Here is a 23,959-nt window from a genome sequence, read left to right as displayed (position 1 = left end):
CCCAAAACTGAAAATTATACAAAAACACTTAAAAATGTAGGTCTTTCCTACAGAGAAATTGCGAAGGAAGTCAAGGTGTCAGTGAGTACAGTTTCCTTCAACAAGCACTCATAAACTGGGGGAAACTGACAGGAAGAGGTCTGGCAGACCCAAAGCCACAACAGAGTCAGAAGACAAGTTTCTGAGAGTCAACAGCTTGCGTGATCGGCGGCTCACAGGACAACAGCTTCAAGCACGGCTTCATAGTGGTCGTAGTAAGCAAGTCTCAGTTTCAACTGTGAAGAGAAGACTTCCACTTGCAGGTTTGACAGGCCGAGTTGCAGCAAGAAAGCCATTGCTAAGACGTCAGAATAATAAGAGGCTTGCCTGGGCCATGAAACACCACCAATGGACTACTGAAGACTGGAAGAAGGTGGTATGGACTGATAAAAGCGGTAGTGTATAATCATGAACTGATGAAGTTCAGTCAGTATACAGTTATTAAACCATTTCAATGTGTTTTGTTGTCCTCTTGGGTCAACAATGACCTGGTCTGGTTTGACTGTTTATAATAAAGCAGAAAGTACAAATTATCACCTAAATTCACTTAAAGTAGTGAGGCTTATACCTGCAAAGGATGTAGTATGGAACCATCCATGTGATTTTCAAGCAATTAAATTAAATGAATCCACATTTCTGATATAAAAACAGGACAACAGGAGAGTTAAGTGAGCCGTGGGCAAATTTCCACCACAAACCTGAAACCATGAATCTTAACCCTAAATCAGCCTTTAACCCTCCTGTTGTCCTCGAGTCAAGGAAGGAAGGGAGGAAGTGGGAAGGAAGGAAAGGACGGAGGAAGGAAGGAAGATAAGGAGGGAGGAAAGAAGGAAGGAAAGGAGGAAGAAGGAAGGAAAGGAGGGGGAAGGGAGGGAGGAAGGAAGGGAGGAAAGGAAAGAAGGAAGGGAAGGAAGGTAGGAGGGAGGGAGGAAAGAAGGGAGGAGGGAGGGAGAAAGGAAAAGAGGAAGGAAGGAAAGAAGGACAGAGGAAAGAAGGAAGGGAGGAAAGAGAGAGGAAGGAAAGAAAGAGAAGGAGGGAGGGAGGAAGGACAGATGGAAGGAAGAAAGGAAGGGAGGAAAGAAGGAATCGTCAAAACAGACAGGGTCAATTTGACCCGGGAGGACGACATGAAGGTTAAGTAGTGAGGAGCAGCCAAAAAATGTCCTCACAATGCAGATGGTTTAAAGTCAAATGTATCCATAGAGACATAGAAAGACACACACGCACCAACAAAAAAAACAAACAAACACAGAGCAATATGCTTCACAACAAACATAAATAGTTTTTTAATGCATCATATTTTACACTTTTATATTTATTCTCTAAATATCTTCACTGTACAGGAACAAAGTCACAAGATTTTGACGAATTTCCAAACATTGACGTTACAGGATGTTTTCTGTTATTTGATGATTTCATTGTTTTTCGTCCACTTTGGATTAAAAGTAGGATCGTCATGGTGAGCTTTGACTGTGTGTTTTTTTTAATCTTTACAATGAGCAAAAGAAATGAGGAGAAATAAAACCTGCAGGAAACATTAGTGAGCTGTTTTAATTTAAGCTTTATATTCCCATGTAGGTGTTCATCTTCCCCAGAGCGTCACACACGGTGTTGAGGTCGCTGCGCAGGTCCTGCACCACGTTCTCGATGCCTCTGGTGTCTTTGAGCAGGTCGACGCTCTGAGTGTACGGGTTGTAATACACAGAGAACGGCCTCTTTATCGTTTTAGCAAACTCCCTGTCAGAGAGAGAGAGAGAGAGAGAGAGAGAGAGAGAGAGAGAGAGAGAGAGAGAGAGACGGAGAGAGAGAGAGGAGAGAGAGAGAGAGAGAGAGAGAGAGAGAGAGAGAGAGAGAGAGAGAGAGAGAGAGAGAGAGAGACGGAGAGAGAGAGAGGGAGAGAGAGAGAGAGGGAGAGAGAGAGAGAGACATCATTAACACAGCAGGGACAGAGCATCAGCTGGTCTTAACCCTCCTGTTGTCCTCGAGTCAAGGAAGGAAGGGAGGAAGAAGTAAGGAAGGGAGGAAGAAGGAAGGAAAGAAGGGAGGGAGGAAGGAAGAAGGAAGGGAATAAGGGAGGAAGGAAAGAAGGGAGGAAGGAGGGAGGGAGGAAGGGAGGGAAGGAAGGAAGGAAGGAAGGAGGGAAGGAATGAAGGAAAGGAGGGAAAGAAGGAATGAAAGGAGGGAGGAAGGAAGGGAGGAAAGGAAAGGAAAGGAAGAAGATGAAGGAAGGAAGGACGGAGGAAAGAAAGAAGGTAGGAGGGAGGGAGGGAGGAAAGAAGGAAGGGAAGGAGGAAAGAAGGAAGGAACGGAAGGAAGCAAAGAAAGGAGGGAGGAAGGGAGGAAAGGAAAGAAGGAAGGAGAGGAAGGAAGGAAGGACGGAGGAAAGAAAGAAGGTAGGAGGGAGGGAGGGAGGACAAGGAAGGGAGGGAGGAAAGAAGGAGGGAGGGAGGAGGGAAAGACAGAAGGAAGGAGGAAAGGGGGATGGAGGAAGGAAAGAAGAAAGGAGGAAAGAGAGGAAGGAAAGAAAGACAGAAGGAAGGAAGAAAGGAGGATGGAGGAAGGAAAGAAGGAAGAAGGAAAGAGAGAGGAAGGAAAGAAAGAGAGAAGGAGGGAGGGAGGGAGGACAGACAAAAAGAAGGAAGGGAGGAAAGAAGGAACAGTCAAAAGAGACGGGGTGAATTTGACGCGGGAGGACGACACGGAGGTTAAAATGTGTCTTAACTAATCCAGGCTAACGTGCTAGTCTACCTCATCTTCTCTTTGGCCTCCTCGAAGCTGTCCGAGACAAAGTAAACGTCCTGGAAGGTGGTGATGAGACACTCCTGGTTGCAGGTCGTCTTCGGGTCAAACATCTTCACACAGGCCTTGTCAGACAGGGCATGCTGGGAAAAAACAGGCCGCAACAATTAGGATAAACGATTTATCTTTGCAGTCATTGTTCAATCAAAAAAAGTCAGATCTTTGCTGGCTGCAGCTTCACTTCGTCATACATAACAGTTAACTGATTATATTTGAGTTTTGGGGTCTTAGTCCGATAAAACAAGATATTTGAAGACGTTGTATTGTCTGTTTTATTCCACGTAATGGACAGTGTGTGTGTGTGTGTGTGTGTGCGTGTGATTGGTGTGTGTGTGTGTGTGTGTGTGTGTGTGTTACCCTCAGTTCTCCGATAGACGACAGTAAACCGGCTCCATAAGCTCTGAGCTGACCGTCCTGTTTGCAGAGTCCAAACTCAATAGTGAAGAAGTAACACTGTTAAAGACACAATTATTAATGAGTATACTACAGTACAGTACAGTTATTAATGAGTATACTACAGTACAGTACAATACCATTATTAATGAGTACAGTACAGTACAGTGCAATACCATTATTAATGAGTATAGTACAGTACAGTGCAATACCATTATTAATGAGTACAGTACAATACCATTATTAATGAGTATAGTACAGTACAGTGCAATACCATTATTAATGAGTATAGTACAATACCATTATTAATGAGTATAGTACAGTACAGTGCAATACCATTATTAATGAGTACAGTACAGTACAATACCATTAATAATGAGTACAGTACAGTTATTAATGAGTATAGTACAGTACAGTACAATACCATTATTAATGAGTATACAACAGTACAGTACAATACCATTAATAATGAGTACAGTACAGTTATTAATGAGTATAGTACAGTACAGTGCAATACCATTATTAATGAGTACAGTACAGTTATTAATGAGTATAGTACAGTACAGTACAATACCATTATTAATGAGTATACTACAGTACAGTACAATACCATTATTAATGAGTATACTACAGTACAGTACAATACCGTTAATAATGAGTACAGTACAGTACAGTTATTACTGAGTATACTACAGTAAAGTACAGTTATTACTGAGTATACTACAATACAGTACAACATAGTAATTGAGCATACTGCAATACAGTACAGTGCAGTACAATATAGTTCAATACAGCACAATACAATACAGTACAGCAGAGTAGAGTACAGTATAGTATAATAAAATAGAAGTGGAGTACAGTACATTTTAGTAGAAAAGAAGCAGAGAACAGTATAGTAAAGTGCAGTGGAGTCTAGTATAGTAGAGTACAGAACAGTATAGTATAGTATAGTAGAGTACATTACAGTAATGGAGGTTTAGTTCTAACTGTGGACATTTACTTGTTCTCTATCTCACTTTCTTCTTTCATGAGCACACATAAGCACACGGAGTCTGACTCTGCTAAATATTTACTTTATTAAATATGTACCTGCTGATACCCTGAAACCAGCTTTTTTTTTTTAATTTTTAACATTTTGACTTGAAAAATAGTACTTCGTAAAATAGTTGGTATTAATGCATCATTGTGAGTGTGGTGTGAGTCCAACAAGTGACTTTCAAAGGCATCAAGTTCCCCAAAAACCTCAAAAAACACTTTCAAATTCTGAACCAGGCGGGGAGTTCCGGTCCTCTGAAATGAGACCAACGCGGAAGTAACTTAAAACTGCATTCTATCAAAAGGCCACCAGGGGGCGACCGTTTTGGTGTCAAAAGGACTTCCGTCTCTATACAAGTCAATGGAGAATTCACCAACTTCTCACTTGATTTCTAACCTCAGTAAACGTTTTCAAAATGTGTTTATGGTCTCAATCGCTAGTTTAAAGCCTTCTTCAATGCAGTATGATGTTCATTTGGGACATTTTTGCCTCCCTGATTTTATATGTGACGATAAAGCAGGGTATGCATTAGGGCGTGGCTACGTCGTGATTGACAGGTTGATTGGTTCACAGGTTCAGGAGGGCGCCTCATGCTCCTCCTGATGCCCATATAAGTAGAATCCCTGTTTTTATTTTACCCAGCATGCACCAGAAATGTTCAAGATGGCGCTGCTCAGATCCGATACTATTGGCTTCCGAGCAGCAGTCCACAAACCAATGGGTGACGTCACGGATATTACGTCCATTTTATATACAGTCTTTGTTCTGAACATTATCACTTGCAGAGCTTTAGACGTCAGACAGGAAACTCATGAAACCAAATCACATATTTTCTTTGTCTATAAACATCAGATATCAGAGAGAGAGGAAGATGTTTCATATGTGTCGTGCACATGTTAAACTCACGGTGGCCAGTTTCTGAACGTCCTCGTCAGACGCTCCCAGAGACGCCAGGCCGATCTCCTGAGAGAACTGAGCAAACTTTGGATCAGCGAGCAGAGGAACGTGACCCAGCAGCTCGTGACACGTATCACTGAAATCATAACAATAACAACAATAAGCAAGAAGAAGATCACAGCAAGTTTATTTCTTATTTGTTTGTAGCTCTTGAGACAGAAACTTCTGATGTGATATTAATACAACTTCAATTAACCTTCGTGTCGTCCTCCCGGGTCAAATTGACCCAGTCTGTTTTGACTGTTCCTTCTTTCCTCCCTTCCTTCCTTCCGTCTGTCCTCCCTCCCCCCTCCTTCTCTCTTTCCTCCCTTCCTTCTTTCCTTCCTCCATCCGCCTTTCTTCCTTCCTTCTGTCCTCCATCCCTCCTTCTCTCTTTCTTTCCTCCCCCTACCTTCCTCCCTTCCTTCTTTCCTCTGTCCTTCCTTCCTTCCTTCCTCTTTTCCTTCTTTCCTTTGCTTCCTTCCTTCCTTCACCCTTCCTTCCTTCCCTTCCTTCCTTCCCTCCCTTCCTTCCTCCTTTCCTCCCTTCTTCCTCCCCTCCTTCTTTCCTCTGTCCTTCCTTCCTTCCTTCTTTCCTTCCTTCCTCCCTTCCTCTTTTCCTTTCTCCCTCCCTCCCTCCTTCCTTCTTTCCTCCTTCCTTCTTTCCTCCCTCCTACCTTCCTTCCTTCCCCCTTCCTTCCTCCTTTCCATCCTTCTTCCTTCCTTCCTTCCTCCTTTCCTCCCTTCCTTTCCTCCCTTCCCTCCTTCCTTCCTCCCTCCCTCCCTCCTTCTCTCTTTGTTTCCTCCCACTACCTTCCTCCCTTCCTTCTTTCCTTTGTCCTTCCTTCCTTCCTCCCTTCCTCTTTTCTTTTCTCCCTCCCTCCCTCCTTCCTCCTTTCCTCCCTCCTACCTTCCTTCCTTCCTCCCTCCTTTCCGTCCTTCTTCCTCCCTTCCTTCCTTCCTTCCTTCCTCCCTCTCATCCTTCCTTGACTCGAGGACAACAGGAAGGTAAATAAAGACCCAGGTGTGTAAGTGTACTCACGGCTCAGGTGTGTAGAGCGGGTCGGTGCTGTGACGAACGTACTGAGTGCAGTTAAACACTCTGTAGGCCAAACCGGCCAGAAAGTCTCTGGGAGACAGATAACCTGCGACGGGTCGGACTGTGAAACCGGATCTTTCTGAAAGACACAAGAAACCAATGAAAAGTAACCAAAACAGCAAAGTAAGTCCTTCCTCTTTTCCTTTCTCCCTCCCTCCCTCCCTCCCTCCTACCTTCCTTCCTCCCTTCCTTCTTTCCTCCCCCCCTTCTTTCCTCCCTCCTTTCTCCCTTCCTTCCTTCCTCCTTTCCTTCCTCCATCCCCCTTCCTTCTTTCCTCCCTCCCTCCTACCTTCCTTCCTTATTTCCTTTCCTTTCCTTCCTTCCTTCCCTCCCCCCTTTCCTTCCTCCCTCCTTTCCGTCCTTCTTCCTCCCTTCCTTCCTTCCTCCCCTTCCTTCCTTCCTTCCTTCCTCCCTCCCTCCTTTCTCCCTTCCTTCCTTCCTCCATCCCCCTTTCTTCCTTCCTTCTGTCCTTCCTTCCTCCCTCCCTCCCTCCTTCTTTCCTCCCTCCCTCCTACGTTCCTTCCTTATTTCCTTTCCTTTCCTTCCTCCCTCCTTTCCATCCTTCTTCCTCCCTTCCTTCCTTCCTTCCTTCCTCCCTCCCTCCTTTGTCCCTTCCTTCCTTCCTCCTTTCCTTCCTCCATCCCCCTTTCTTCCTTCCTTCTGTCCTTCCTTCCTCCCTCCCTCCCTCCTTCTCTCTTTATTTCCTCCCCCTACAGTACCTTCCTCCCTTCCTTCTTTCCTCTGTCCTTCCTTCCTCCCTCCCTCCTACCTTCCTTCCTCCCTTCCTTTTTTCCTTTCCTTCCTTCCTTCCCTTCCCCCTTTCCTTCCTCCCTCCTTTCCGTCCTTCTTCCTCCCTTCCCTTCCTTCCTTCCTCCCTCCCTCCCTCCTTTCTCCCTTCCTTCCTTCCTCCTTTCCTTCCTCCATCCCCCTTTCTTCCTTCCTTCTGTCCTTCCTTCCTCCCTCCCTCCCTCCTTCTCTCTTTCCTTCCTCCCCCTACCTTCCTCCCTTCCTTCTTTCCTCTGTCCTTCCTTCCTCCTTTCTCCCTCCTTCCTTCTTTCCTCCCTCCCTCCTACCTTCCTTCTTCCCTTCCTTCTTTCCTTTCCTTCCTTCCCTCCCCCCTTTCCTTCCTCCCTCCTTTCCATCCTTCTTCGTCCCTTCCTTCCTTCCTTCCTTCCTTCCCTTCCTTCCTTCCTCCCTCCCTCGTTTCCTTCCACAAGAAAACACAAGAAACCAACCCAAAGTAACCAAAACATCAAAGTAAAAATCCTCCATTACACATAAAAGTCCTGCATGGAAAGAATCCTACCTAAGTGAAAGTACATAAGTATTAGCATCAAATTGTATTTAACCCTTTACATACTGTTGATATTCTGACTCATAATTTGTCTTAACATTCATTCATATTCATAAATTCCTCATAAGTCATTCATTCATGTTTGATTAATCCTTAATGAAGCTGTAAGAGAGCAAACAGAGTGACTTCTATTCATTTAATTTTCTTTTTTTTATTTAAATATGGAAACATGTTGGTCACAATCTCCGCTCAATGGATATTTTGCATCTTTAAATCCTCGTATCCTTGACTACATTTAAAGATCTGGTGAAAACTCTGTATGCAAGTTTTTTTATGTTTTTATTTGATTAATTATTAATAGTCTGATTTTATTTTAGTATCTTTTAATACTGTAACTGTGTTGCTGCTATCTCGGCCAGGTCTCCCCTTGTAATAAGACATCCGTGATCTCAATGGGACTAAACGGGTTAAATAAAGGCTGAATAAAATGAATAGAATTTAAAGATAAGAGACATTCACAATCACTATATTATGATTCAGTAGAACATTTTTATAGAATATGAAGAATGCAACATGTTTGAAAGGTTATTTTTTGAATGCAACTCAAATTTGTACATTTACATATACAAAAATGTGTATCAGCTGCACAAATTTAAAAAAAAAAAAAAATTTCTTATTTTCCATTTTTGTATATCCTTTGTAGCTAACGAAAATGTGTATAAGGTGATTTTACAGCTTTCAAATATAAAAATGGGAAAAATTTGACAATATGAACAGTATGTAATGGTTAAATTATGAGCTGGAAACCATTATCCATCGATCCATTAGTCGATTAATGACTTGACAGAAAATAAATCACTATTTCGATCATTATTTAATTGTTTTAAGACATTTTATATTTTCTGTGTTTTTAGTAACAATAAACTGAATATTGTAGTGAGTGGTGGACTCTGGAAACAGTGATCGATATTTTTCATCATTTTCTGACTGATTTTAAAGACCAAATGACTCATCTATTTATTAAGCCAGAGAATAATTAAAATAATGGCGAGTGGTCACTCCTCCTTTAACCTTCGTGTCGTCAAATTGACCCCGTCTGTTCCTTCTTTCCTTCCTTCCCTCCTCCCTCTCTTTCTTTCCTCCCTTCCTTCTTTCCTCCCCCCTACCTGCCTCCCTTCCTTCTTTCCTCTGTCCCTCTTTCCTTCCTTCCTCCGTTCCTCGTTTCCTTTCTCCCTCCCTCCTTCCTTCTTTCCTCCCTCACTCCTACCTTCCTTCCTTCCTTCTTTCCTCTGTCCTTCCTGCCTTCTTTTCTCTGTCCTTCCTTCCTTCCTTCATTCTTTCCTCTGTCCTTCTTTCCCTCCTTCCTCCCTTCTTCTTTTCCTTTCTCCCTCCCTCCCTCCTTCCTTCTTTCCTTCCTTCCTCCCTTCCTCTTTTCCTTTCTCCCTCCCTCCTTCTTTCTCCCTCCCTCCTTCTTTCTTTCCTCCCTCCCTTCCTTCTTTCCTATTTTCCTTTCTCCCTCCCTCCTTCCTTCCTTATTTCCTTTCCTCCTTTTCTACCTTCCCTCCTTCCTTCCTCCCTCCAAGGCAACTGTAATGAAACTTTTCAGTGTTCAGACCTCTGAGGAACACGGAGACGTCCTCCAGCTGGGGGATGTTGTCCTCTCGGTAGCCGCAGTGTTTGCTGAGCAGCGGCAGGTTTTTCAGGTATTCTCTGCAGGCGTGCGTCGGGTACAGCTTGGTGAGCTCTCTGAAGACCACGCCCCACGTCTTGATCTCCTCCGGTGTGTACTCGATATGAGGGATAGGCTGCCCGCTGGGGTGGAGCACAAGAACAGAATATCACATGATTTACTGCAACTCAATGTTAAAATAACGCTGATCAAACATTTTAAGTCCATCTCAAACGTCTCTGTGCAGAATCATGCATGTGCAAAACTTTTCTCTGAGCTCATCTTAACCTTTGTGTCGTCCTCCCGGGTCAAATTGACCCTGTCTTTTTCGACTGTTCCTTCTTTCCTCCCTTCCTTCTCTTTCTTTCCTTCCTCCACCCCCCTTTCTTCCTTCCTTCTTTCCTTTCCTTTCCTCCCTCCTTCCTTCCTTCCTTCTTTCCTTCCTCCTCCCTCCTTCTCTCTTTCTTTCTCCCCCCCTACCTTCCTCCCTTCCTTCTTTCCTCTGTCCTTCCTTCCTCCCTTCCTCTTTTCCTTTCTCCCTCCCTCCTTTCTTCCTTCCTTCTTTCCTTTCCTTCCTTCCTTCCTTCCTTCTTTCCTTCCTCCTCCTTCCTTCTCTCTTTCTTTCCTCCCCCTACCTTCCTTCCTTCCTCCCTTCCTCTTCCTTTCTCCCTCCCTCCCTCCCTCCCTCCCTCCTTCCTTCCTTCCTTCCTCCCTCCCTCCCTCCCTCCTTCCTTCCTTCCTCCCTCCCTCCTTTCCTTCCTTCTTCCTCCCTTCCCTCCTTCCTCCCTCCCTCCTTTCCTTCCTTCTTCCTCCCCTCCCTCCTTTCCTTCCTTCTTCCTCCCTTCCCGTCCGAGGACAACAGGAGGGTTAAATCTCAATTTAACACCTGGACACACCGGCAGGATCTATGACATCACAACTAGTGTCCAATAGGAACACATTATTAAAGAATAATATTTATGTATTGATAGTTTTTGAAATTTCACCTGATTTGACTGTTTGAATGAGTGTTATCAACTTAACATCATATTACAATACTATCAATATAATGTCACATTATGAAAATAAAATGCACATTTTTACGCTAGAAATGTTATCAGACACATTTTAGTGCTGAAACTGTCTTATAATATAAAAGGAATAGTCTTCTTGTGCACCTACTGGACTCCATCAACACTGGTTCACTTATATTAATGGGTGATAACAGCCTCCTGTACCTACTGTAGGTTAGTGGGCCCCTACTAGCTTATATATTTAGGACAGATGTGTGTGAAGATAACATCTGTTCAATAGGCTGGTATGAATTTTAACAAGACGGAAAAGCCTCAGAACAACATCAGACATAAATTATCATTTAAAGCAGAGTATTTTAAATGTCTTAAAACATGTTTCAAGGGACTCTTTAACATTTATTTGCTTTAAAACAACAAGAAAATTATAATATTCTAAGATAAAGCAAACTTTAAGTATTTAAAAACTGCGGCTCAGACAAGTTTTTAAAAGGCTGCTTAGGTTTATCTACTGGTAACTGATCCGATTTGATGTGGAAAAAAACACCATAAAGCTGTAGTTCATATGTTCATCATTAAAGAATAAATACATTTTCATAAATTACAATTTTAAACAGTTTTTCACAGACAGACTTTGACAGGAGACAACTTTAAATGAACTAAACTCTTTTGTACTTCAGTCAATTAGATGTTGTCACAGTCTTTTATATTTCATAATACATAAAAACTAACAACATCATTTAAATATGTTTAAACTTGTTATTTTCATAGAAGGTGAACATGATGTAAATGAGAAAAAAAGGTGCTTACAATTTATAATTCATAGCCACCTCCACAAAGTATTTCCTCCGCTCTCGGTAAACATTATCCTTGAAGCCCTGGCAGGAAAAAAAAGAAGTCAAGAGATCAGCTGCAAGAAAAAAGTGACTCAACATATTTTTCAGCTCATTAAAATACATTTACATAAAGCTGCCACACAGGAGGTGAAGCAGGTCACCTTTGTGTTGTTTTTTTCTGAATAATTAAAAGAAGAAAAACATCTGATTACCTGGAAACATTTTACTTTTCTGTCTCTTATATCTAACTCTGTTTCTTATAATTGCATTGCAGCTTTTTGTTTCACTTTTTTGGCACATTTACTGTTTATTTCAGTCTCAGCGCTCTCCATCAGGTGAAAACAAGCAAGAAATTGGTGCTAATATTGTATATTCTATAACTACGACGGAGTATTAGGGCCATACTAAGAGGAAAAAAAATAAATAAATAAAATGTTGGAAATTATGAGAATAAAGTCGTAATAATACAAGAATAAAGTCGTAATATTACGAGAATAAAGTCGTAATAATACGAGAATAAAGTCGTAATATTACGAGATTAAAGTCGTAATGTTACGAGAATAAATTCGGAATGTTACGGGAATAAAGTCGTAATATTACAAGAATAAATTCGGAATGTTACGGGAATAAAGTCGTAATGTTACGAGAATAAAGTCGTAATGTTACAAGAATAAATTCGGAATGTTACGAGAATAAAGTCGTAATAATACGAGAATAAAGTCGTAATGTTACGAGAATAAAGTCGTAATGTTACGAGAATAAAGTCGTAATAATACGAAAATAAAGTCGTAATGTTACGAGAATAAAGTCGTAATAATACGAGAATAAAGTCGTAATGTTACGAGAGTAAAGTCGTAATGTTACGAGAGTAAAGTCATAATATTACGAGAATAAATTCGTAATAATACGAGAATAAAGTCGTAATATTATGATTTCATTCTTGTAATATTACGCCTTTATTCTCGTAATATTATGACTTTATTCTCGTAGACATAATATTATGACTTTATTCTCGTAGACCTAATATTATGACTTTATTCTCGTAGACCTAATATTATGACTTTATTCTTGTAATATTATGACTTTATTCTCGTAGACCTAATATTATGACTTTATTCTCGTAGACCTAATATTATGACTTTATTCTTGTAATATTATGACTTTATTCTCGTAGACCTAATATTATGACTTTATTCTCGTAGACCTAATATTGCGACTTTATTCTCGTAGACCTTATAATATGACTTTATTCTCGTAAATTCCCAAAAAAAAAAAAAAAATTCTCTTAGTCTGGCTCTAATACTCCGTCGTAGTATAACACCTTAATCATTACAACTTAATAATATCATAATGTGTCTGTGGCTGAGTTTCTGGGGAGGTTTTCTATAGTGAGTTGAGAATAAGTGATTCTCAACTGGAGGGTCATGACCCAAAAGTGGGTCGCGGACAGCTGGTCAAAAATACATAAATCGGTACACTCTCCAAAACGTTAGGTTGTTTTAGAGCTGAGCGGTATATTGGGTTTTTAAGAAATATCAACATATTTTCAGAGGAGATATAGGATGAGGCATTATCTTCTTTTGTGCAGATTATATTGTTAAATTACTGAATGAAGTTGTGATAACTTTCCACCGTCTCTGACTCTGCTGCATGAAGGGTTCAGCTCCGCCCCTCTGAGACAGGGGAGAGGAGAAGCTAACGTTAGCATCTGCTATAGCTTGCTGTCACTTCTCGTGGCGTTGCTCTCCTCTGCTCTCAGAGAGTCTCTTCAATGCAGGAATACTTCTACTTTATTCCTCCTCACTGTATAAAAGGTCCGGACACAGAATAGGAGGACAGAGTTGCTCCGTCAGTAAGCGGCTACAGGACGCTGTTGTGTTAGCTGTGGTCGAGCGAGCTAGAGAGTGAATGAAGAGAGGGAGCACTGACAGTAAGAAAGCCGGTGAGTCAGATCAATAAAACGTTATTGTCTGATTGTTTCACAGCGGTTACGTTAAACAGCACAATTAAACTTCCCCACACAGCTCCACTCAACCCTGCAGCTAAACACTTCTGCTCTCTTTGTTTCAAAACTAAAATATGGACATTAGTCTAGCACACACACACAAAAAAAAAAAATCTAGATATAACCTCTTAATGTTGCTCTCAGAGTGCACTAGTTGAGAACCCCTGATTTAAATCAACTTTAAGGAGTAAAATATAAAACTTAAATTAAACTTACGGGATGGTCGGCGTCCAGCTCTGACCCGTACATCAACACTCTGTGAGAACACTGATCCAACTCTGAGATCTTCATCGGGAACCAGGGAACGTCTTCTCCATCTGAAGTTAACACAAAACATGAGAAATCAAACTGTTGGTGTAAAGAACGACAACCCGATAACCTGATGAATACTGTGTTGTAAAGATTCACTATTTTGTTTTATTTTATTCCACTTCCCTTTCCTCATTTACCTCACTTCCTTTTTTTTCTCCTTCCCACTAATTGTCCTGATTAAGTTCACCTGGTCCATTCACGCCTTTAGTCCATGGGCCAGACCAGAAGTTGGTACCACTCAAGGTAGCAAAGGTTACTTATATATATTTTTTTAAAGGATCCATGTCTGTAGATGATATTTTGGTATGATAACCCTTCCTGAGTCACAGCTGTATTACAGTTACCAGCTGTTGAAGTAAACCTCCCCCTTATAAAAAAAAAATGCCTTTTAGACACTGGTGCATATCTTGGTTTAGACTCATGTTCAGGATATTTTGTCAATATTAAATAATATTGTGTTTGGTATCATTTTAAAGACACTATAGGCTTTCATTCAAGCCCTTTTGTGAATCATTATGACAAGTACAGTGGTAACTGGAGATCTTCATACACACATTTTCGTCTAAATCATTTTCTTTCTTTTAGTCCTGTGACATCAAGGAACATCAGAGACATGAAATACAAAAACTGGAATACTCACAGGATTGCAAGGATTCAGGAAATGTATAATATAGCTATATTATTTTTTATTTTGAGACATGAATGCAGGCCTTAAAGTTGAAGAATGACTTTGTCAGAGATTTGTCAGAAAGTAACCCTCATACAGTTCTCAGGACAGACCAGATACCAGAACATTTTGAGCACCGTAGGTAAATGCTAAGTATATAACTGATATATGCTGGGTTGCTCATGATCATTTACTTGCAATTAAGGTAAGTACTAGTGTTTCTGTATTTCTGTTCAGGAAAGATATCTGAAGTGCTAACAGATGATTTGATAATAATAAGATGCATTTTGATTAATGACTCATACATGCAATCAGAGTTATAATGATTACGAGGCATTTATTTCTCTTATTTTAAAGAAAGACAAGGATCTATTAGACTGCAGAAGCTATAGACCAATTAGCTTGGTTGGCTGTGACAGTAACATTCATGCTAAGATCCTAGCTGGAAAGTTAGCTGAGGTGGTAACCAGCCTGATATACTGGTTCTGTACCCTGTAGGCCATTAGTTTTGGCTGGAAATTTAGTAGCTGGGTCCAACTCTTATACAATAACCCTAAAGCCTCGGTTATAACAAACAGTGTCATCATGCAGTCCTTCGAGCTCCACGTAGGCACTAGGCAGGGCTGCCCGCTGAGCCCTTTGCTCTTTGCACTGGCGAGCGTCTGGTTGTGGCCATTCGGACAGAGACCCTGACTTTCCAGGTATCCGACTAGGCGGTGGTAGTCACAAGCTGATGCTTTATGCAGATGATGCTTTGGTCCTGATAACAGAGCCAGAACCCTTCTCTCCCTTCCCTGTTTGAAACCATCAAATTGTTTTCCAAATGATCTCGGTATGAATTAAACTGGGCCAAATCGGAGGCACTCACTTTATTCCAACCTGGTGACTTCACTTGACCACAGTTGGGTGTCAAATACAGAGGCATCCTGTTTCCCCCATCGCTGAATATTTTGATCCAGGTTAATTTAAAATGAATTGTAGCCCCCAAATTTAATTACATATTACAGGCACTCCCAATGAAGATTCCCTCAAAATATTTCAAGCAGTTCAATAGGCTATGCAACAAATTCCTATGAAATGATACAACCTAGATTAAACTTGAAGAGGTTGCAGAGGCCAGCAGAACAAGGTGGACTGGGAGGAGGGTCCCAAATTTGCAGTTTTATCATTATGCATTTAGCCTTAGACTCATGGTGCACTGGGTAATACCTCTTGAGAGAGCCTCCCCCTCCACCCCTATACTGTTCAACTTGTATCTATTGCGTCTTAGCCACATAATACACACCTGTGCCTTATCAGTTACACCAATGACACCCAACTACATGTTTATTCAGCCCTAAAAATGTAAAATATCATGGACTCTCTGTACTGCTGCCTTGCTGCCATTAAGGACTGGATGGCCTCCAATTTCCTCCAACTTAACACAGACAAAACTGAAGTCCTGGTCATTGCAACACATCTCCAACAGTATCACTGTCCATCATGACCCATTAACATCCAACATAACACATTGACCATCACTTACTGAATCATGTTATGTACAAATCAGAAATATTGCTCCTGAAAAACTAAGCCTAACCCAACCCACTCTTAACACACCTGATTCTAATAATGAACTCATTATCAAGCCCACTGATTAGAACAGGTGTGTTAGAGTGGGGAGATACCTAAAATATGACGGCAGTAGCTCTACGATGAGCAGGGTTGGAGACCACTGCTCTAGGCATTCCTGAGGTAGCCTATCATGTTCACAAGGGAAAGGGATGGATACCATTTCAAGGCATAATGTAAATGATTTAACCCTCCTGTCGTCCTCCCAGGTCAAATTGACCCCCTTTCTTTTGACTGTTCCTCCTTTCCTTCCTTCTTCCCTCTTTCTTTAATTTTTCCTTCGTTCTTCCCGTCCTCCCCTCTTTCTTTGCTCCCTCCTCCTTCCATACTTCTTTCTTCACTTCATTCCATCCTTCCATTCTTCTTTCCTTCCTCCCTCCCTCCTTACTCCTTTCCTTCCTTCCTTCCTTCCTTCCGTCTTTCCTCCCTTCTTCCTTTCCTCCCTCCCTCCCTCCTTACTCCTTTCCTTCCTTCTTTCCTCCCTTCCTCCTGTCCTTCCTTGACCTGAGGACAACAGGAGGGTTAACAGAAACTCAATAGGAGTCTGACCCTCAGCTGGTTGTTCTACAGTGGAGCTTCATGTTGGCTGCTGGAAGGTCTGTGATGGTCTTACCTGCCTCTGCAGACCACACGTTTGCAGGCGTGTTAAAGGAGATGATGTTGACGTGATCTTTGAGATGCTGCAGCAGCTCATTGAACTCTTTCTTACTGCAGTTACAGTCCGCAAAAATCTCCACCTCGTTAAGGACGCGCTTTGACACGCGGGACTCGATGTGGTTCAAGTTCACTCGTCTCTCCTGCAGGAGAAGGGGGGTTTAGGGTTAGGAGAGGAGGAGGGGTATGTCAAATCAAAAGAAGATGGTAAGAAAAAGAGGAATCTGGACTTTAGATAGAAAGTCAGTCCCCACCTGGAAGAGTCGGAGAGCTTTGACCAGACAGCCCACCTCGTTCTTCAGAGAAAAGACCACCGCAGTCCTGCCCGACTCCTCATCGCTCTCTTTGTCCGGCTTCTCGTTGATGGGGCAGAAGGATGGACGCCGAGACTAAACAACAACAAACACATTTCAAACAGAGCCACTTACTGAAATACATCCTGGTCAGAGGGCTGAATTTAGCCGGGACTCAGTTGCACGAAAGCAGAGGAGCATACATTACCATGGAGATTTAGTCTGTGCAGCTAGCCGGCTCCAGACCAGGCTAACGGCTGTGTTCAGTTAATCCTGGTGTATTATTTGTTCAGACAGCTGTCACTCCGATCACTCCGATAAATTTGTTTTAAAGTTAATTCATGGTCCTCTGTATGTATCCTGCCTCATTTTTATTAGCCTGCGTTAAAATACCACAGATACATTATTCATTATTATTTTTTCACCATTATTCGTCATTCATCATTATTAGTTTTAGTCTTACTGTCATGTTGTTTTTATGAAGATTGCGGTTCAGCAGTCGGAGGTTTGATGAATATTACTTCAGGTTTTTAGATGATTAGAAACAGCTGATGAAGCAAAGGTGTATTCAATGAAGTCAGTCTTTCTTCACAATGGCATGCCCTTGTTTGGATGTTAAAGAAGTAATACTAATATTATTATTATGAGTAATACTAATAAAACTAATACTGAGAGGAGCTGCAGACTGCTGGGTCCCAAAATTCAGCACCATGCAGCACACAGAGCCCTTACCATCCTACAAGAAGCTTCTTCACAAGAGGCATGTGCTTATATTTGGCTAGATGCTGAAATCAACACCTTCCCTGGCCACTCCCTCTAACTAATTCATTCATTCACAGAGTGAGAGAGTGAGAGAGAGAGAGAGAGAGAGAGAGAGAGAGAGAGAGAGTATTCTAGTATATTCTTGCATTGTTGATAAATGTTTGTAATTAGTCTTTATGGTAAATTTCCTGAGTAAAATTAACTTCCACAAGTCACATATTTTCTCTATCCTACTCCTTTTTTTCAGTATGCCAAGACAGTGGGTGAGGAAAACAAATAGGGGTGTGTCTGCACATGTACTTCAAGTTGCATCAGATGAAGTGAGGCAGGGAAAAACAGTGAGATCAGTTGCCAAAGACTACTCCATCTGCCATGTGACACTGAGCAGATACTGCAAGAAATTGCAAAACATCAGAGAACAAAGTTCAAGAAAGCTGCCCAGTGTGGGCTTTCACCGCAGTCAAAAAGTCTTCGATGCACAGCAAGAGGGCGGCGTTGACTGGTTACTTGATTGAGGCTGCAGACTTGTACTGTGGACTCACTCCACGTGAAGTAGAACTACTGAGCATTTGGCAGGTACAAATTAGTGTGCCTTAAGTAGGAATTAGTTACTACTGTATGCATCAGTGTGTTAAGTATATGTATTTCGGTACATACATCAAATACAACATCAAACGCCCCCAGTCATGGGTTGAGAACAACATGGCAGTTCCTGATTGGGTCTCAGGCTTTATGAAGGCAACCAGTTTGGCTCGAGCTACAAACTTTAGCCGTTACAAATGTGGAGGCATTTTTCTAGAAGCTTGGGGATGTTATTGAGATGTGGCACAAGACATTAGGGAGGGAAGAAACTACCTCAAGCCATAACTCATTTAACACTATATATATATCACAATACGGACAATGTGCAACAATAATGGGCAATAAGTGTTTTGTACCCATAATGTGTTTTTTATTCATTTGTTGTGTTTTATTATGTATTTGTTATTTGTATTTATAATGCAACTTAGTGTCTATTTTATCTACGTCTGAGTCTTGTTTTTAATGAAGCTAGGTCAATGTACCTGTACTGTGATGTACCTGTGCAAATGGCAATAAAAATCTAATCTAGGTATAGCTGTGATGGATGTGACATATCGAATAAGGATGAGACACCAGACACCGTGGAGTGAAGCAGGTTGGATCAATGACTTCTGCTGAGGTGCTTTGGTCTCAGTGGTATTTGCATAGCAAGCGCTGGGAAATTCTATCTATATAATATAATATCTCTATTATTATAAAAAATATATATATATTTGTCTCAAACATCAAGATGTGTTCTACTTAAACCATTTAATAAAAATACTGTTTTTATTACTCTATTTACTGTGAAAAGGCTTCATTAAAGAAAAAGTCCTCTGATTTAATACAAATTTTGTGGTAATTTAAAAAAAAAAGTAAGTTGGTTTAGTTAACTAACTCTGTTTTTTTCATAGACTGTATATAAGAAATGGACGTAACATCCGTGACGTCACCCATTGGTTTGTGGACTGCTGCTTGGAAGCGAATAGTATCGGATCTGGGCAGCGTCATCTTGAAAATTTTCCGGTGCATGCTGGGAAAAATAAAAACACGGATTCTACTTATATGGGCATCAGGAGGGGCATGAGGCGCCCTCCTGAACCTGTGAACCAATCAACCTGTCAATCACCACGTAGCCACGCCCTAATGCATACGCTGCTTTATTGTCAAATATAAAATCAGGGAGACCAAAATGTCCCAAATGAACATCATACTGCATTGAAGAAGGCTTTAAACTAGCGATTGAGACCATAAACACATTTTGAAAACGTTTACTGAGGTTAGAAATCAAGTGAGAAGTTGGTGAATTCTCCATTGACTTGTATAGAGACGGAAGTCCTTTTGACACCAAAACGGTCGCCCCCTGGTGGCCTTTTGATAGAATGCAGTTTTAAGTTATTTCCGCGTTGGCATTATTTCAGAGGACCAAAGAGGAGGACAGAAGGAAGAAAGGAAGGTAGGACAGAGGGAGGAAAAAAGGAAGAAAGGAGGGAGAAAGGAAAAGAGGAAGGTAGGAAGGAAGGAGGGAAGGAAAGAAGAAGGGAGGAAAGAAGGAACAGTCAAAACAGACGGGGTCAATTTGACCCGGGAGGACGACACAAAGGTTAATATAATATTTATTTATTTTTCTACGAACCAACATTATGACACTCTATCTGTCTCTCTCAGCTTTCGGCCGGCTGCTTTCTACTGAACACATTCAATCTTTTAACGCCTCATGAGTACTGTATATAGTCTCATGTTTAAAAAAGGCTCAGCAATTTCCATGTTAGAAAAACACTTAGAACATAGAAAGAAACACTTATAGTTCATGGCGGTACATCTTTCCATCTTTAAATTAATAATTCAATCAAATTTTAAATATATAATACACAGATTTTGCAGAGTTTGTGGGCTCATTAATTTAGATTAAATTAATGTAATTCATGCTCAGCTTTGACCATAAGTTTGACATGAAATACTTCAATGTTACTGTTACTGGGGCGGCTGTGGCTCAGGAGGGAAGGAAATGAAAGGAGGAAGAAGGAAGGAAAGGAGGGAGGAAGGAAGGAAGGAAAGGAGGAAGGAAGGAAGGAAGGAAGGAAGGAAGGAAGGAAGGAAGGAAGGAAAAAAAGGAGGGAGGAAGGAAGGGAGGAAGGAAGGAGGGAAGGAAAGAAGGAAGGAAGGAAAGGAGGGAGGAAGGAAGGAGGGAAAGAAGGAGGGAAGGAAGGGAGGAAAGGATGAGGGAGGAAGGAAGGAGGGAAGGGAGGAAGAAGGAAGGAAAGGAGGGAGGAAGGAAGGTTTGACCATAAGTTTTACATGAAATACTTCAATGTTACTGTTACTGGGGCGGCTGTGGCTCAGGAGGTAGAGCGGTTGTCCTCCAATTGGAAGATTGGCGGTTCGATTCCCGGCTCTTCCAGTGTCCTCCCTCTGTCCTACCTTCCTTTCTTCCTTATTTCCTCCTCCCTCCCTTCCTCCCTTCTTTCCTCTGTCCCACATGTTGATGTGTCCTTGGGCAAGACATTTAACCCTAAAATTGCTCCCGTTGCTATGCCAACGGTGTATGAATGCGTGTAAATGGTTAGCTTCCCCTGCATGGTAGCTCCTGTCATCAGTGTATTGGCGCTTTTCCACTACACCGTTCCAGCACGACTCGCCTCGACTCGCCTCGGTTCTTTTTGCGTTTCCACTAGGGAAAGTACCTGGTACCTGATACTTTTTTAGTACCTGCTCTGGTGACGTTCCAAGCGAGCCGAGCCGATACTAAAATGTGACGTCGACACACTGCTGGCCGCTGATTGGTAGTTGTCGCTGGAAGAGTCATGAGCCGTCCCACACAAGAATCAAACCCGGCATTTTTAAATACCGGCAGCAGCGTTACAGCCATAGTTACAGTTATACGACGTTACCATAGTTACAGCCATACGGCTCAATGTTCTTGCTTAATGTGTGAGACAGAAAGCCTCATACAGCAGCAGGTACACCACTGCCTCCATGTCCTCCATTGTTTATGTGTTTGTGTCGGGTATAAAACGAAGTCACGGCAGTTTCGTGGAGCCGTGCTATGACGACCCCGCCCACGTGCCGAGGCGAGGCGAGTCGTGCTGGAACTGTGTAGTGGAAAAGCGCCATATGAGATGTAGTGTAAAGCGCTTTGAGTGGTAGTAAAGACTAGAAAGGTGCTATATAAGTACAGTCCATTTACCATTTGTTGCATCGTTCTTTCATTGTTTCAGTTTCAGAATTGGACGATATTGACCGTCAAATATCCAAAAGGAAAACATCAACCTGATATATTGACAAACCTCAGCAGCTGGAGCAGCTGTTATCTCACACGGTGCGACAGCGTTAAATTTCCTCCTCTCTGCTGAACAAACACAACATCAAACACAACCTTATCAAGCTTCCTCTTTTTCTCTCTCTCTCTCTCTCTCTCTCTCTCTCTCTCTCGGTGAACCTGTCGCAGCTGTTGTCATCATGAAATAAAAATGTGTTTGTTTACAGTTGCTGACGGAGGCTCGTTGATCTATTCACCTCCACAGAAAAAGATCACGTCCAAAACATTTTACGCCCTGAGCTAAAAAACCTGAGACAACACAACAACACGACGCTGCCGGCAGACGGTTAAATAGTCTTTATAATAATATGAAACAACAATCAACTCTCTATGTTTCCCTCCAGTGATTCAGTATCACTATTATTTATTTAACTGCATAATAATCCAACATAATCTCCTGAGAGGAAACATGTCATTTGATAATTATAAAGAAAATAGAAACTCAGTAAATATTCATGGATTATTCATTAGAAGCTGACTTTCTATGCACTGTTATATCTCTTAGTTAACCCTCCTGTTGTCCTCGAGTCAAGGAAAGAAGGAAAGATGGAAGGATGGAAGGAAAGACGGAAGGATGGAAGGAAGGAAGGAATGATGGAGGGAAGGGAGGAGGAAAGAAGGAAAGGAGGAAGGGGTAAGGAAAGGAAGCAAGGACGGAGGAAAAAAGGAAGGAAGGAATAAAGGGGGATGGAGGAAGGAAAGAAGGAAGGGAGAAAAGAGAGAGGGAGGAAAGAAAGAGAGAAGGAGGGAGGGAGGAAGGACAGATGGAAGAAAGGAAGGGAGGAAAGAAGGATCAGTCAAAACAGACGGGGTCAATTTGACCCGGGAGGACGACACAAAGGTTAAACAAGTGAATAATTGGAGTGAATTAGAAAAAGAAGCAGAGTTGCAACGATTAGTCAATTAATCAATTAACTGGCAAATATAGAATTACGAAGCATTTTGATAATTGATTAATCGTTGGGAATCATTTTTAATAGAAACAACATCAACATTTTTTATCCTTTTATGATTTTTAATTGAATATTTTTGGGTTGTGGATGTTTGGGCGACGTTGATCAACATTTTTAACCATTTTCAGACATTTTATCGATCAAACAACTAATCAATTAATTGAAACAAAGGTCAGATTAATCAATTATGAAAAGAATTGTTAGTTGCAGCCCTTATTAGACGTATTTTAATTGAATTCTCCCTTTTATTAGCTAAAATTTACAAACTTCTTTCTGGGAAATAATAAGTAAATTATCGTGAAACTATTGATCTGTAACATAAAGCGTTACTTCTGATTGTTCCTCAGTTTTAAAAGAAAGAAAGAAATTATTTCAGTTTCAAATCGGCAAATTAAATCTGTTCAAAATTTTTTAAACCGACAGAATTTAAGAAGAAAGTTAAATCAGTGATTCTTTGAACAGTGATTGATTTATTTTAAATCTACAGTATTATTTTAACTTGAGTGATATTTATTTAATCAAACATCTCGGCTGCTGCCTCCAAACCAAACTTCACTCTGCACATTTAACACTTCACTCTTTAAAATAATGGATTAAATCTGTTTCTATCCATGCTGTGTGTCGTCTTCTTTCATGAACTGATTTTTTTTAATCAAACAACGACAATAATATTATATTTTTGTGCTGATTAAGGATCTCATCGCTCACAGTAAGAGCTGTTAAAATAAGTTTTCAGAGCCTTTAAAGCTTCTTAACAATTGATTTTTAACAATAAGATGAAAAGTACAGAACATGCAATAAATTCACTAGTTTAATTAGTTTATTTAAGGTTTATTAACACAGCTTTATGGGATATTTGAGGCATTATTAATATTTTATACCTCATCTTGAAGGTTTTTTTAAAGGTTTTTTTGCACTTGAATAAGATTTAAAATTGTCTTCATTTTCTTCAATGTCTTCTTGGCTGTTTAAATATTATTATTATTAACATCCCTCCATCGCCTTCATAGCTGTATTTTCTTTTAGGAGAAACAGTTTTTTTTTTTTATTAAATGCTCATTTGCCCTAAAAGCAAAAGCAATGACTTTCCACCCTTCAGCTGATAAACACGTTGACCTCAAACACCTCAGAAATCCAGAGGTTGCTCAAAAAACAGAAAATTAATATATGAAAATCAGCTTAAAGCAAAATTCACTACACTGTGATGAACTTCATGAACTTGAAAACACCTCAAGAAAAACCTCCAAATAACCAAAAACCACTGAGGTCAGAGAGGAAGGAGGGATGAGGAGGGAAGGAGGGAAGGATGGAGGAGGTGTGTTTGTGTTTCTCACCATCTGGCCTCCAGTGTGGCGTTGCTGCTGCTGGTCGAACATGGCCGAGTCCAGCGACATCCCCCTCCTGGCCCAGTACTTGCTGGAGAACATCATCATGGCGGGCTGCATCCTTGGCACTGGCTGCGGGTTGTCCTTCATCACATGGGAGGAGGCCATGGGGAACCAGTGGGTGTAAGAGTACCAGGGCTCCAGCCTGCTTCTGCTGTGCTGCTGCCGCCTCACACAACTGCCTGGAGATCAACGCTCAGAGAGGCGGAGAGTGACGGCCTGCTGCAGACCCGCCGCTGGTTAAATACTGACACAGGGTGGGGTGAAAGGGGGGGGGGTGATGATGTCTGTACAAAGCAGAGAGAGAGAGAGAGAGAGAGAGAGAGA

General features: G+C 41.4%; 1 protein-coding gene across 1 annotated transcript; it reads right to left on the bottom strand.

Annotated features, from left to right (window-relative positions):
- Positions 1-1,601: 1,601 nt before the first annotated feature.
- Positions 1,602-23,740, bottom strand: tph2 (tryptophan hydroxylase 2 (tryptophan 5-monooxygenase)). Its single transcript, XM_062420324.1, has 11 exons — positions 23,582-23,740; positions 16,614-16,748; positions 16,319-16,502; positions 13,332-13,432; positions 11,085-11,152; positions 9,211-9,407; positions 6,245-6,380; positions 5,174-5,300; positions 3,196-3,291; positions 2,788-2,921; positions 1,602-1,776 (listed from the first exon to the last, which is right to left on the bottom strand). Exons 1-11 carry the CDS (start codon positions 23,738-23,740, stop codon positions 1,602-1,604), a joined length of 1,512 nt encoding a protein of 503 aa, XP_062276308.1.
- Between the last annotated feature and the right edge of the window lie 219 nt (positions 23,741-23,959).

The sequence above is a fragment of the Scomber scombrus genome, chromosome 6 (genome assembly GCF_963691925.1).
Source record: "Scomber scombrus chromosome 6, fScoSco1.1, whole genome shotgun sequence".
Classification (NCBI taxonomy): Eukaryota; Metazoa; Chordata; class Actinopteri; order Scombriformes; family Scombridae; genus Scomber; species Scomber scombrus.
Note: the sequence above shows the minus strand (reverse complement) of the source record. Positions and strands in the feature narration are given on the sequence as shown.